Source organism: Phoxinus phoxinus, assembly GCF_949152265.1.
Source record: "Phoxinus phoxinus genome assembly, chromosome: 17".
NCBI classification, from domain to species: Eukaryota; Metazoa; Chordata; class Actinopteri; order Cypriniformes; family Leuciscidae; genus Phoxinus; species Phoxinus phoxinus.
Window position 1 is genome coordinate 34109675 of NC_136892.1, and position 13277 is coordinate 34122951.

The 13277-nt window shown below is 48.8% G+C and overlaps 1 protein-coding gene across 2 annotated transcripts in view; it reads right to left on the reverse strand.

Moving 5' to 3' along the window:
• Positions 1-13277, reverse strand: part of jak2a (Janus kinase 2a) — a 61069-nt gene that overhangs the window by 23864 nt on the left and 23928 nt on the right. For both annotated transcript variants that reach the window (XR_013794772.1, XM_079587202.1), the window contains exon 15: positions 12359-12497. Coding sequence is in view for 1 of the 2 variants with exons in the window: in XM_079587202.1 (XP_079443328.1) it covers positions 12359-12497 (139 nt within the window). In the remaining variant the exon portion in view is untranslated. The remainder of the gene's footprint in view (positions 1-12358; positions 12498-13277) is intronic.

A 13277-nucleotide genomic window follows, 5' to 3' on the forward strand; every position in this document is an offset into this window, starting at 1 on the left:
ACTACACACACACACACACACACACACACACACAGTCAGAGGAACCCACGGGATCTACTCCAGTAGAACCACACACACACACACACACACACACACACACACACACACACACAGTCAGAGGAACCCACGGGATCTGCTCCAGTAGAACCACACACACACACACACACACACACACACACACACACACACACAGTTAGAGGAACCCACGGGATCTGCTCCAGTAGAACCACACACACACACACACACACACACACAGTTAGAGGAACCCACGGGATCTGCTCCAGTAGAACCACACACACACACACACACACACACACACACACACACACACACACAGTCAGAGGAACCCACGGGATCTACTCCAGTAGAACCACACACACACACACACACACACACAGTTAGAGGAACCCACGGGATCTACTCCAGTAGAACCCCCCACACACACACACACACACACACACACACACAGTTAGAGGAACCCACGGGATCTGCTCCAGTAGAACCACACACATACATACACACACACACACACACACAGTTAGAGGAACCCACGGGATCTGCTCCAGTAGAACCACACACACACACACACACACACACACACACACACACACACAGTCAGAGGAACCTCACGGGATCTACTCCAGTAGAACTACACACACACACACACACACACACAGTTAGAGGAACCTCACGGGATCTACTCCAGTAGAACTACACACACACACACACACACACACAGTTAGAGGAACCTCACGGGATCTACTCCAGTAGAACTACACACACACACACACACACACAGTTAGAGGAACCCACGGGATCTGCTCCAGTAGAACCACACACACACACACACACACACACACACACACACACACAGTCAGAGGAACCTCACGGGATCTACTCCAGTAGAACTACACACACACACACACACACACAGTTAGAGGAACCTCACGGGATCTACTCCAGTAGAACCCCACACACACACACACACACACACACACACACACACAGTCAGAGGAACCCACGTATGGCGTTATTTTCCTGTCAAATGTCGAGAGCGCATTATTGTAGCGCGAAAGTACATTAATATAATGCGCGAGCGCGAATCTCTCTGCTCGCGCACGAAATATGATGTACCGAGCGCGAATCCCGCGCGCGCGCTCTCAGATATACGCTGCTCTTGTAAGAATGATCTCTGGGCTCGCTCAGAGAATATGCCTGCACTTAAAACCTGTTCAGTGCCATCGCGAATCTCTCCTCTTCGCTTAAAGTAAGCGTGTATGTGCTTGGACTGTGACCCGTGCGTTCGCGCATGCCTAAGTACTCTTCTCTTCCATTTCTTTCTCTTTGCTCTTGGCATAAACGCTGTCAAAACGGCAACAACCAATCATAAATAGGCTTCAACGGCTGACCAATGAAAACGCGACATCGTACATGGAATCTTATTGTGGTTGATATTGAACCGCACATGGAATAAGTTAAATCAAGACGAGCCGAGATGGATCCGCCGAATCGACGAGTTTTATTTGTTTTGATGTTAAATATGTCAAATGTATCTTAGAAATGTCTGGGAAGAGGGCGATTGAATTATTTTACATATAAATGACCGACTGTCAACCACATTGTTCACACTACAGGTGCCATGCCCATTGAAAGTGAGATTTTTGAGCCAAATAGATTTGAAAGCCGATTCCAAAAGGCAAAAATAATATTTTACGTCTGATAATTAACACATTGTCTCGTGCAATCACACCAGTTATTAACCATTAAGTACGTAGCGAGATCAACTGCTAAATTCAAATCTGAACAAATATTTGGGGGGAATCTAAGATAAGACTCTAAAGGTAGGCTATTTGAAGATACCTTTTCTAGACGTGTTCCCCGAACTATACCTTATTGTTGCTTAAAGGGAAAAATGAAAATTAAACCCAAAATTAAAATTATTAAAGTCATAATTTACTCCCACTCAAGTAGTTTCAAACCAGTATGAATTTATTTGATCTGTTGAACACAAAGGAATATATTTATACATATACATATAAGAATGTAAGTAACTAACGTAAGTACCCCACCACCACGTAGCTACTACTAGGCTAGTAGAATAGAAAAAAATAGATATGTGTATGAAATATGACAAGAGTTGAGCGCCTTTGTCTCTGGTTCAGTGCAAAAGCACATTTGAATTTAGCAGTGAATCTATTCTCTGCGATTAACGATTCCGATTCTCCTTATCGATTCCTAATTTTGATTCCAATAAGGTAAAAAGAACCTTGGATGATATTCAGATCGAGTCTTATTGCAGAACATGTGATTGTCTCTGAATATCATGAACAGAAATCAACAGGCGAAAGAACACTTACGGCAGGAATATTACAGTCATAATGTAATGCTCACAAAGGAATCGATAAGAGGAATCTAAATTTTATAACGTGTGTGTGTGTGTGTGTGTGTGTGTGTGTTTATCAGAGTACTTACATTTTAATTATGCATTGATATATATAGAAATATAGTGTGTGTTAATCCTAATTGAACACTGGGTGTGTTAGCCTACAGCTTCAGAATTATATTCGTATATAGCCTATCACAGTGATAAGGTATCCTATAGCTAAGAGTGGTCCAGACCAACCTTACTAACGAATGTTAGTAAAATGTTATAAAGTTATACTTAAAGGTAGGGTAGGTAGGATTTATATAAAAACTTTTTACCAAATTTGATTAAACTTTCTATATATATCAATGCATAATTAAAATGTAAGTACTCTGATAAAAAGAGTATAAAAATCGAGTGACTCTAGACCGTTTAATCTTCATTAAACACAGCTCATTATTTCCATTCGGGACGAATCACAGGATTGGCTTGCGCGACTGTCACTCTCCGTCGCCATGACTACCGCCGCTATTACTGGCTCTGCCCACGTGCGCGCAGTCGCGCACCCGTTTTTAGGTGGGAGTGAATGGAATTAATGAGCTGTGTTTATTGAAGATTAAATACACTAGAGCGACTCGGTTTTTTATACTCGCTATTTCAGAGAACTTGCATTTTAATTATGCATTGGTATATAAAGACAGTTTAAACAAATTTGAATAAAAGTTTTTTTAGACAATTCTGACCTACCCTACCTTTAAATAAGAACGTTTCGGGAAACACGTATTAACGTTAGATATAGCTTTAGTTTAAGGTATAATTTAAAGAAGGTTTCGGGAAATCCAGCCCTGTAACATTTCCTTTCAGATAACTTTAGAGTCTGGAGTACCAATTTTTACAAAACATATTGTGCAGATAGACAGTCTAGGTCATTCATTTATATGTAAAATAATTCAATCGCCCTCTTCCCAGACATTTCTAAAATACATTTGACATATTTAACATCAAAACAAATAAAACTCGTCGATTCGGCGGATCCATCTCGGCTCGTCTTGATTTAACTTATTCCATGTGCGGTTCAATATCAACCACAATAAGATTCCATGTACGATGTCGCGTTTTCATTGGTCAGCCGTTGAAGCCTATTTATGATTGGTTGTTGCCGTTTTGACAGCGTTTATGCCAAGAGCAAAGAGAAAGAAATGGAAGAGAAGAGTACTTAGGCATGCGCGAACGCACGGGTCACAGTCCAAGCACATACACGCTTACTTTAAGCGAAGAGGAGAGATTCGCGATGGCACTGAACAGGTTTTAAGTGCAGGCATATTCTCTGAGCGAGCCCAGAGATCATTCTTACAAGAGCAGCGTGTATCTGAGAGCGCGCGCGTGGGATTCGCGCTCGGTACATTATATTCCGCGCGCGAGCAGAGAGATTCGCGCTCGCGCATTTTATTAATGTACTTTCGCGCTACAATAATGCGCTCTCGACATTTGACAGGAAAATAACGCCATACCCACGGGATCTGCTCCAGTAGAACCACACACACACACACACACACACACACACACACACACACACACACACACAGTTAGAGGAACCTCACGGGATCTGCTCCAGTAGAACCACACACACACACACACACACACACACAGTCAGAGGAACCCACGGGATCTGCTCCAGTAGAACTACACACACACACACACACACACACACACACACACACACACACACACACACACACACACACACACACACACAGTTAGAGGAACCTCACGGGATCTGCTCCAGTAGAACCACACACACACACACACACACACACACACAGTCAGAGGAACCCACGGGATCTGCTCCAGTAGAACTACACACACACACACACACACACACACACACACACACACACACACACACACACACAGTTAGAGGAACCTCACGGGATCTGCTCCAGTAGAACCACACACACACACACACACACACACACACACACACACACACACACACAGTCAGAGGAACCCACGGGATCTACTCCAGTAGAACCACACACACACACACACACACACACAGTCAGAGGAACCCACGGGATCTGCTCCAGTAGAACTACACACACACACACACACACACACACACACACACACACACACACACACACACACACACACACACAGTCAGAGGAACCCACGGGATCTGCTCCAGTAGAACTACACACAACAAACACACACACACACACACACAAACACACAAACACAAACACGTGTAATGTTGTGTGTGTAGTTGCTCTGCTGTGGGAAGAAGTGTGTGTAATGTTCAGTGTTGGGGAAATGCATTACAAGTAACTTGAGTTATGTAATCAGATTACTTTTTCAAGTAACTAGTAAAGTAACGTACGGAAGTAACGCAAAAGTAACGTAACGCATTACTTTTAAAATTTACAACAAAATATCTGAGTTACTTTTTTAAAATAAGTAACACAAGTTACTTTGTTTTCCCATTTATTGACTCTCCTGTCCTCATGTTGAGACGTGTGTGTGTGTGTGTGTGTGTGTGTGTGTAGTTCTACTGGAGCAGATCCCGTGGGTTCCTCTGACTGTGTGTGTGTGTGTGTGTGTGTGAGTGAGTGTGTGAGAACGTTTATTGTAGTTCTAGACTCAAAATGAGTAAACTCAGTGAATGCAGAATCAGAATACTATGCAAACCTCCAGTAACTAAATATGTTCAATAAAACATACATTTTTATGCCATGTACTTCTGGCCTTCGATGATTCAGGAAATAAGCAAAAGTAACGTAACGCATTACTTTTCTAAAAAAGTAACTTAAGTAATGCAATTAGTCACTTTTCAAGGGAGTAACGCAATATTGTTACGCATTACTTTTAAAAGTAACTTTCCCCAACACTGTGTGTGTAGTTGCTCTGCTGTGAGCAGGTGTGTGTGTGTGTGTGTGTGTAGTTGCTCTGCTGTGAGCAGGTGTGTGTGTGTGTGTGTGTGTAGTTGCTCTGCTGTGAGCAGGTGTGTGTGTGTGTGTGTGTGTAGTTGCTCTGCTGTGAGCAGGAGTGTGTGTGTGTGTAGTTGCTCTGCTGTGAGCAGGTGTGTGTGTGTGTGTGTAGTTGCTCTGCTGTGAGCAGGTGTGTGTGTGTGTGTGTAGTTGCTCTGCTGTGAGCAGGAGTGTGTGTGTAGTTGCTCTGCTGTGAGCAGGAGTGTGTGTGTAGTTGCTCTGCTGTGAGCAGGTGTGTGTGTGTGTGTAGTTGCTCTGCTGTGAGCAGGTGTGTGTGTGTGTGTAGTTGCTCTGCTGTGAGCAGGTGTGTGTGTGTGTGTAGTTGCTCTGCTGTGAGCAGGTGTGTGTGTGTGTGTGTAGTTGCTCTGCTGTGAGCAGGTGTGTGTGTAGTTGCTCTGCTGTGAACAGGAGTGTGTGTGTGTGTAGTTGCTCTGCTGTGAGCAGGAGTGTGTGTGTAGTTGCTCTGCTGTGAGCAGGTGTGTGTGTGTGTGTAGTTGCTCTGCTGTGAGCAGGTGTGTGTGTGTGTGTAGTTGCTCTGCTGTGAGCAGGTGTGTGTGTGTGTGTGTGTGTAGTTGCTCTGCTGTGAGCAGGAGTGTGTGTGTAGTTGCTCTGCTGTGAGCAGGAGTGTGTGTGTGTGTAGTTGCTCTGCTGTGAGCAGGTGTGTGTGTGTGTGTAGTTGCTCTGCTGTGAGCAGGTGTGTGTGTGTGTGTAGTTGCTCTGCTGTGAGCAGGTGTGTGTGTGTGTGTGTAGTTGCTCTGCTGTGAGCAGGTGTGTGTGTAGTTGCTCTGCTGTGAGCAGGAGTGTGTGTGTGTGTAGTTGCTCTGCTGTGAGCAGGAGTGTGTGTGTGTGTAGTTGCTCTGCTGTGAGCAGGAGTGTGTGTGTGTGTAGTTGCTCTGCTGTGAGCAGGAGTGTGTGTGTAGTTGCTCTGCTGTGAGCAGGTGTGTGTGTGTGTGTAGTTGCTCTGCTGTGAGCAGGTGTGTGTGTGTGTGTAGTTGCTCTGCTGTGAGCAGGAGTGTGTGTGTAGTTGCTCTGCTGTGAGCAGGTGTGTGTGTAGTTGCTCTGCTGTGAGCAGGAGTGTGTGTGTAGTTGCTCTGGTGTGAGCAGGAGTGTGTGTGTAGTTGCTCTGCTGTGAGCAGGTGTGTGTGTGTGTGTGTAGTTGCTCTGCTGTGAGCAGGAGTGTGTGTGTAGTTGCTCTGCTGTGAGCAGGAGTGTGTGTGTAGTTGCTCTGCTGTGAGCAGGAGTGTGTGTGTAGTTGCTCTGCTGTGAGCAGGAGTGTGTGTGTAGTTGCTCTGCTGTGAGCAGGAGTGTGTGTGTAGTTGCTCTGCTGTGAGCAGGTGTGTGTGTGTGTAGTTGCTCTGCTGTGAGCAGGTGTGTGTGTGTGTGTGTGTAGTTGCTCTGCTGTGAGCAGGTGTGTGTGTGTGTGTGTGTAGTAGCTCTGCTGTGAGCAGGAGTGTGTGTGTAGTTGCTCTGCTGTGAGCAGGTGTGTGTGTGTGTGTAGTTGCTCTGCTGTGAGCAGGAGTGTGTGTGTGTGTAGTTGCTCTGCTGTGAGCAGGTGTGTGTGTGTGTGTAGTTGCTCTGCTGTGAGCAGGTGTGTATGTGTGTGTGTAGTTGCTCTGCTGTGAGCAGGTGTGTGTGTGTAGTTGCTCTGCTGTGAGCAGGTGTGTGTGTGTGTGTAGTTGCTCTGCTGTGAGCAGGAGTGTGTGTGTAGTTGCTCTGCTGTGAGCAGGTGTGTGTGTGTGTGTGTAGTTGCTCTGCTGTGAGCAGGAGTGTGTGTGTGTGTGTGTGTGTGTGTAGTTGCTCTGCTGTGAGCAGGTGTGTGTGTGTGTGTAGTTGCTCTGCTGTGAGCAGGTGTGTGTGTGTGTGTAGTTGCTCTGCTGTGAGCAGGTGTGTGTGTGTGTGTGTAGTTGCTCTGCTGTGAGCAGGTGTGTGTGTGTAGTTGCTCTGCTGTGAGCAGGAGTGTGTGTGTAGTTGCTCTGCTGTGAGCAGGAGTGTGTGTGTGTGTAGTTGCTCTGCTGTGAGCAGGTGTGTGTGTGTAGTTGCTCTGCTGTGAGCAGGAGTGTGTGTAGTTGCTCTGCTGTGAGCAGGTGTGTGTGTGTGTGTAGTTGCTCTGCTGTGAGCAGGAGTGTGTGTGTAGTTGCTCTGCTGTGAGCAGGTGTGTGTGTGTAGTTGCTCTGCTGTGAGCAGGTGTGTGTGTAGTTGCTCTGCTGTGAGCAGGAGTGTGTGTGTAGTTGCTCTGCTGTGAGCAGGAGTGTGTGTGTAGTTGCTCTGCTGTGAGCAGGAGTGTGTGTGTAGTTGCTCTGCTGTGAGCAGGAGTGTGTGTAGTTGCTCTGCTGTGAGCAGGTGTGTGTGTGTAGTTGCTCTGCTGTGAGCAGGTGTGTGTGTGTGTGTAGTTGCTCTGCTGTGAGCAGGAGTGTGTGTGTAGTTGCTCTGCTGTGAGCAGGTGTGTGTGTGTGTGTAGTTGCTCTGCTGTGAGCAGGAGTGTGTGTGTAGTTGCTCTGCTGTGAGCAGGAGTGTGTGTGTAGTTGCTCTGCTGTGAGCAGGAGTGTGTGTAGTTGCTCTGCTGTGAGCAGGTGTGTGTGTAGTTGCTCTGCTGTGAGCAGGTGTGTGTGTGTGTGTAGTTGCTCTGCTGTGAGCAGGTGTGTGTGTAGTTGCTCTGCTGTGAGCAGGAGTGTGTGTAGTTGCTCTGCTGTGAGCAGGTGTGTGTGTAGTTGCTCTGCTGTGAGCAGGTGTGTGTGTGTGTGTGTGTGTAGTTGCTCTGCTGTGAGCAGGAGTGTGTGTGTAGTTGCTCTGCTGTGAGCAGGTGTGTGTGTGTGTGTAGTTGCTCTGCTGTGAGCAGGTGTGTGTGTGTGTGTGTAGTTGCTCTGCTGTGAGCAGGAGTGTGTGTGTAGTTGCTCTGCTGTGAGCAGGTGTGTGTGTGTGTGTAGTTGCTCTGCTGTGAGCAGGTGTGTGTGTGTGTGTAGTTGCTCTGCTGTGAGCAGGTGTGTGTGTAGTTGCTCTGCTGTGAGCAGGAGTGTGTGTAGTTGCTCTGCTGTGAGCAGGTGTGTGTGTGTAGTTGCTCTGCTGTGAGCAGGAGTGTGTGTGTGTGTGTGTAGTTGCTCTGCTGTGAGCAGGTGTGTGTGTGTGTGTAGTTGCTCTGCTGTGAGCAGGAGTGTGTGTGTAGTTGCTCTGCTGTGAGCAGGAGTGTGTGTGTAGTTGCTCTGCTGTGAGCAGGTGTGTGTGTAGTTGCTCTGCTGTGAGCAGGAGTGTGTGTAGTAGCTCTGCTGTGAGCAGGTGTGTGTGTGTGTGTGTAGTTGCTCTGCTGTGAGCAGGTGTGTGTGTGTGTGTGTAGTTGCTCTGCTGTGAGCAGGTGTGTGTGTGTGTAGTTGCTCTGCTGTGAGCAGGTGTGTGTGTGTGTAGTTGCTCTGCTGTGAGCAGGAGTGTGTGTGTAGTTGCTCTTCTGTGAGCAGGTGTGTGTGTGTGTGTGTAGTTGCTCTGCTGTGAGCAGGTGTGTGTGTGTGTGTGTAGTTGCTCTGCTGTGAGCAGGTGTGTGTGTGTGTGTGTGTGTAGTAGCTCTGCTGTGAGCAGGAGTGTGTGTGTAGTTGCTCTGCTGTGAGCAGGAGTGTGTGTAGTTGCTCTGCTGTGAGCAGGTGTGTGTGTGTGTGTAGTAGCTCTGGTGTGAGCAGGAGTGTGTGTGTAGTTGCTCTGCTGTGAGCAGGAGTGTGTGTAGTTGCTCTGCTGTGAGCAGGAGTGTGTGTGTAGTTGCTCTGCTGTGAGCAGGTGTGTGTGTGTGTGTAGTTGCTCTGCTGTGAGCAGGTGTGTGTGTGTGTGTGTAGTTGCTCTGCTGTGAGCAGGAGTGTGTGTGTAGTTGCTCTGCTGTGAGCAGGTGTGTGTGTAGTTGCTCTGCTGTGAGCAGGAGTGTGTGTGTAGTTGCTCTGGTGTGAGCAGGAGTGTGTGTGTAGTTGCTCTGCTGTGAGCAGGTGTGTGTGTGTGTGTGTAGTTGCTCTGCTGTGAGCAGGAGTGTGTGTGTAGTTGCTCTGCTGTGAGCAGGAGTGTGTGTGTAGTTGCTCTGCTGTGAGCAGGAGTGTGTGTGTAGTTGCTCTGCTGTGAGCAGGAGTGTGTGTGTAGTTGCTCTGCTGTGAGCAGGAGTGTGTGTGTAGTTGCTCTGCTGTGAGCAGGTGTGTGTGTGTGTAGTTGCTCTGCTGTGAGCAGGTGTGTGTGTGTGTGTGTGTAGTTGCTCTGCTGTGAGCAGGTGTGTGTGTGTGTGTGTGTAGTAGCTCTGCTGTGAGCAGGAGTGTGTGTGTAGTTGCTCTGCTGTGAGCAGGTGTGTGTGTGTGTGTAGTTGCTCTGCTGTGAGCAGGAGTGTGTGTGTGTGTAGTTGCTCTGCTGTGAGCAGGTGTGTGTGTGTGTGTAGTTGCTCTGCTGTGAGCAGGTGTGTATGTGTGTGTGTAGTTGCTCTGCTGTGAGCAGGTGTGTGTGTGTAGTTGCTCTGCTGTGAGCAGGTGTGTGTGTGTGTGTAGTTGCTCTGCTGTGAGCAGGAGTGTGTGTGTAGTTGCTCTGCTGTGAGCAGGTGTGTGTGTGTGTGTGTAGTTGCTCTGCTGTGAGCAGGAGTGTGTGTGTGTGTGTGTGTGTGTGTAGTTGCTCTGCTGTGAGCAGGTGTGTGTGTGTGTGTAGTTGCTCTGCTGTGAGCAGGTGTGTGTGTGTGTGTAGTTGCTCTGCTGTGAGCAGGTGTGTGTGTGTGTGTGTAGTTGCTCTGCTGTGAGCAGGTGTGTGTGTGTAGTTGCTCTGCTGTGAGCAGGAGTGTGTGTGTAGTTGCTCTGCTGTGAGCAGGAGTGTGTGTGTGTGTAGTTGCTCTGCTGTGAGCAGGTGTGTGTGTGTAGTTGCTCTGCTGTGAGCAGGAGTGTGTGTAGTTGCTCTGCTGTGAGCAGGTGTGTGTGTGTGTGTAGTTGCTCTGCTGTGAGCAGGAGTGTGTGTGTAGTTGCTCTGCTGTGAGCAGGTGTGTGTGTGTAGTTGCTCTGCTGTGAGCAGGTGTGTGTGTGTGTGTGTAGTTGCTCTGCTGTGAGCAGGAGTGTGTGTGTAGTTGCTCTGCTGTGAGCAGGTGTGTGTGTGTAGTTGCTCTGCTGTGAGCAGGAGTGTGTGTGTAGTTGCTCTGCTGTGAGCAGGAGTGTGTGTGTAGTTGCTCTGCTGTGAGCAGGAGTGTGTGTGTAGTTGCTCTGCTGTGAGCAGGAGTGTGTGTAGTTGCTCTGCTGTGAGCAGGTGTGTGTGTGTAGTTGCTCTGCTGTGAGCAGGTGTGTGTGTGTGTGTAGTTGCTCTGCTGTGAGCAGGAGTGTGTGTGTAGTTGCTCTGCTGTGAGCAGGTGTGTGTGTGTGTGTAGTTGCTCTGCTGTGAGCAGGAGTGTGTGTGTAGTTGCTCTGCTGTGAGCAGGAGTGTGTGTGTAGTTGCTCTGCTGTGAGCAGGAGTGTGTGTAGTTGCTCTGCTGTGAGCAGGTGTGTGTGTAGTTGCTCTGCTGTGAGCAGGTGTGTGTGTGTGTGTAGTTGCTCTGCTGTGAGCAGGTGTGTGTGTAGTTGCTCTGCTGTGAGCAGGAGTGTGTGTAGTTGCTCTGCTGTGAGCAGGTGTGTGTGTAGTTGCTCTGCTGTGAGCAGGTGTGTGTGTGTGTGTGTGTGTAGTTGCTCTGCTGTGAGCAGGAGTGTGTGTGTAGTTGCTCTGCTGTGAGCAGGTGTGTGTGTGTGTGTAGTTGCTCTGCTGTGAGCAGGTGTGTGTGTGTGTGTGTAGTTGCTCTGCTGTGAGCAGGAGTGTGTGTGTAGTTGCTCTGCTGTGAGCAGGTGTGTGTGTGTGTGTAGTTGCTCTGCTGTGAGCAGGTGTGTGTGTGTGTGTAGTTGCTCTGCTGTGAGCAGGTGTGTGTGTAGTTGCTCTGCTGTGAGCAGGAGTGTGTGTAGTTGCTCTGCTGTGAGCAGGTGTGTGTGTGTAGTTGCTCTGCTGTGAGCAGGAGTGTGTGTGTGTGTGTGTAGTTGCTCTGCTGTGAGCAGGTGTGTGTGTGTGTGTAGTTGCTCTGCTGTGAGCAGGAGTGTGTGTGTAGTTGCTCTGCTGTGAGCAGGAGTGTGTGTGTAGTTGCTCTGCTGTGAGCAGGTGTGTGTGTAGTTGCTCTGCTGTGAGCAGGAGTGTGTGTAGTAGCTCTGCTGTGAGCAGGTGTGTGTGTGTGTGTGTAGTTGCTCTGCTGTGAGCAGGTGTGTGTGTGTGTGTGTAGTTGCTCTGCTGTGAGCAGGTGTGTGTGTGTGTAGTTGCTCTGCTGTGAGCAGGTGTGTGTGTGTGTAGTTGCTCTGCTGTGAGCAGGAGTGTGTGTGTAGTTGCTCTTCTGTGAGCAGGTGTGTGTGTGTGTGTGTAGTTGCTCTGCTGTGAGCAGGTGTGTGTGTGTGTGTGTAGTTGCTCTGCTGTGAGCAGGTGTGTGTGTGTGTGTGTGTGTAGTAGCTCTGCTGTGAGCAGGAGTGTGTGTGTAGTTGCTCTGCTGTGAGCAGGAGTGTGTGTAGTTGCTCTGCTGTGAGCAGGTGTGTGTGTGTGTGTAGTAGCTCTGGTGTGAGCAGGAGTGTGTGTGTAGTTGCTCTGCTGTGAGCAGGAGTGTGTGTAGTTGCTCTGCTGTGAGCAGGAGTGTGTGTAGTTGCTCTGCTGTGAGCAGGTGTGTGTGTGTGTGTAGTAGCTCTGCTGTGAGCAGGAGTGTGTGTGTAGTTGCTCTGCTGTGAGCAGGAGTGTGTGTAGTTGCTCTGCTGTGAGCAGGAGTGTGTGTGTGTGTAGTTGCTCTGCTGTGAGCAGGAGTGTGTGTGTAGTTGCTCTGCTGTGAGCAGGAGTGTGTGTAGTTGCTCTGCTGTGAGCAGGTGTGTGTGTGTGTGTGTAGTTGCTCTGCTGTGAGCAGGTGTGTGTGTGTAGTTGCTCTGCTGTGAGCAGGTGTGTGTGTGTAGTTGCTCTGCTGTGAGCAGGTGTGTGTGTGTAGTTGCTCTGCTGTGAGCAGGAGCGGGGTGGCTCATACACACACACTCACACTCTCTCGGCTGCACGCTGATGCTGATTCCTGGGTCACTGAGTTTGATGAACGGCGGCGTTCCCGTTTTCCGGTCCTCCTCGCGGGTCACCAGAACATTCCTAGCACACACGTTCCCGTGGATCAGGTTCTTCTCCTCCTGCGGATCAGGTCAGGGTTAGGTGTGTGTGTGTGTGTGTGTCACCAGGTGGTGTAGAGCCCGTGAGTGAGTGAGTGAGTGAGTGTGTGAGTGAGTGAGTGAGTGTGTGAGTGAGTGAGTGAGTGAGTGAGTGTGTGAGTGTGTGTGTCACCAGGTGGTGTAGAGCCCGTGAGTGTGTGAGTGAGTAAGTGAGTGAGTGAATGAGTGAGTGAGTGTGTGTGTGTGTGAGTGAGTGTGTGAGTGAGTGTGTGTGTGTGTGTGTCACACCAGGTGGTGTAGAGCCCAGGAGTGAGTGAGTGTGTGTGTGTGTGTGAGTGAGTGAGTGAGTGAGTGAGTGAGTGAGTGAGTGAGTGAGTGAGTGAGTGAGTGTGTGAGTGTGTGTGTCACCAGGTGGTGTAGAGCCCGTGAGTGTGTGAGTGAGTGAGTGAGTGAATGAGTGAGTGAGTGTGTGTGTGTGTGAGTGAGTGTGTGAGTGAGTGTGTGAGTGAGTGTGTGTGTGTGTGTGTGTGTCACACCAGGTGGTGTAGAGCCCAGGAGTGAGTGAGTGAGTGTGTGTGTGTATGTGTGTGTGTGTGTGTGTGTGTGTGTCACCAGGTGGTGTAGAGCCCAGGAGTGAGTGAGTGAGTGAGTGTGTGTGTGTGTGTGTGTGTGCGTGTGTGTGTCACCAGGTGGTGTAGAGTCCAGGAGTGAGTGAGTGAGTGAGTGAGTGAGTGTGTGTGTGTGTGTGTGTGTGTGTGTGTGTGTGTGTGTGTGTGTGTGTGTCACCAGGTGGTGTAGAGC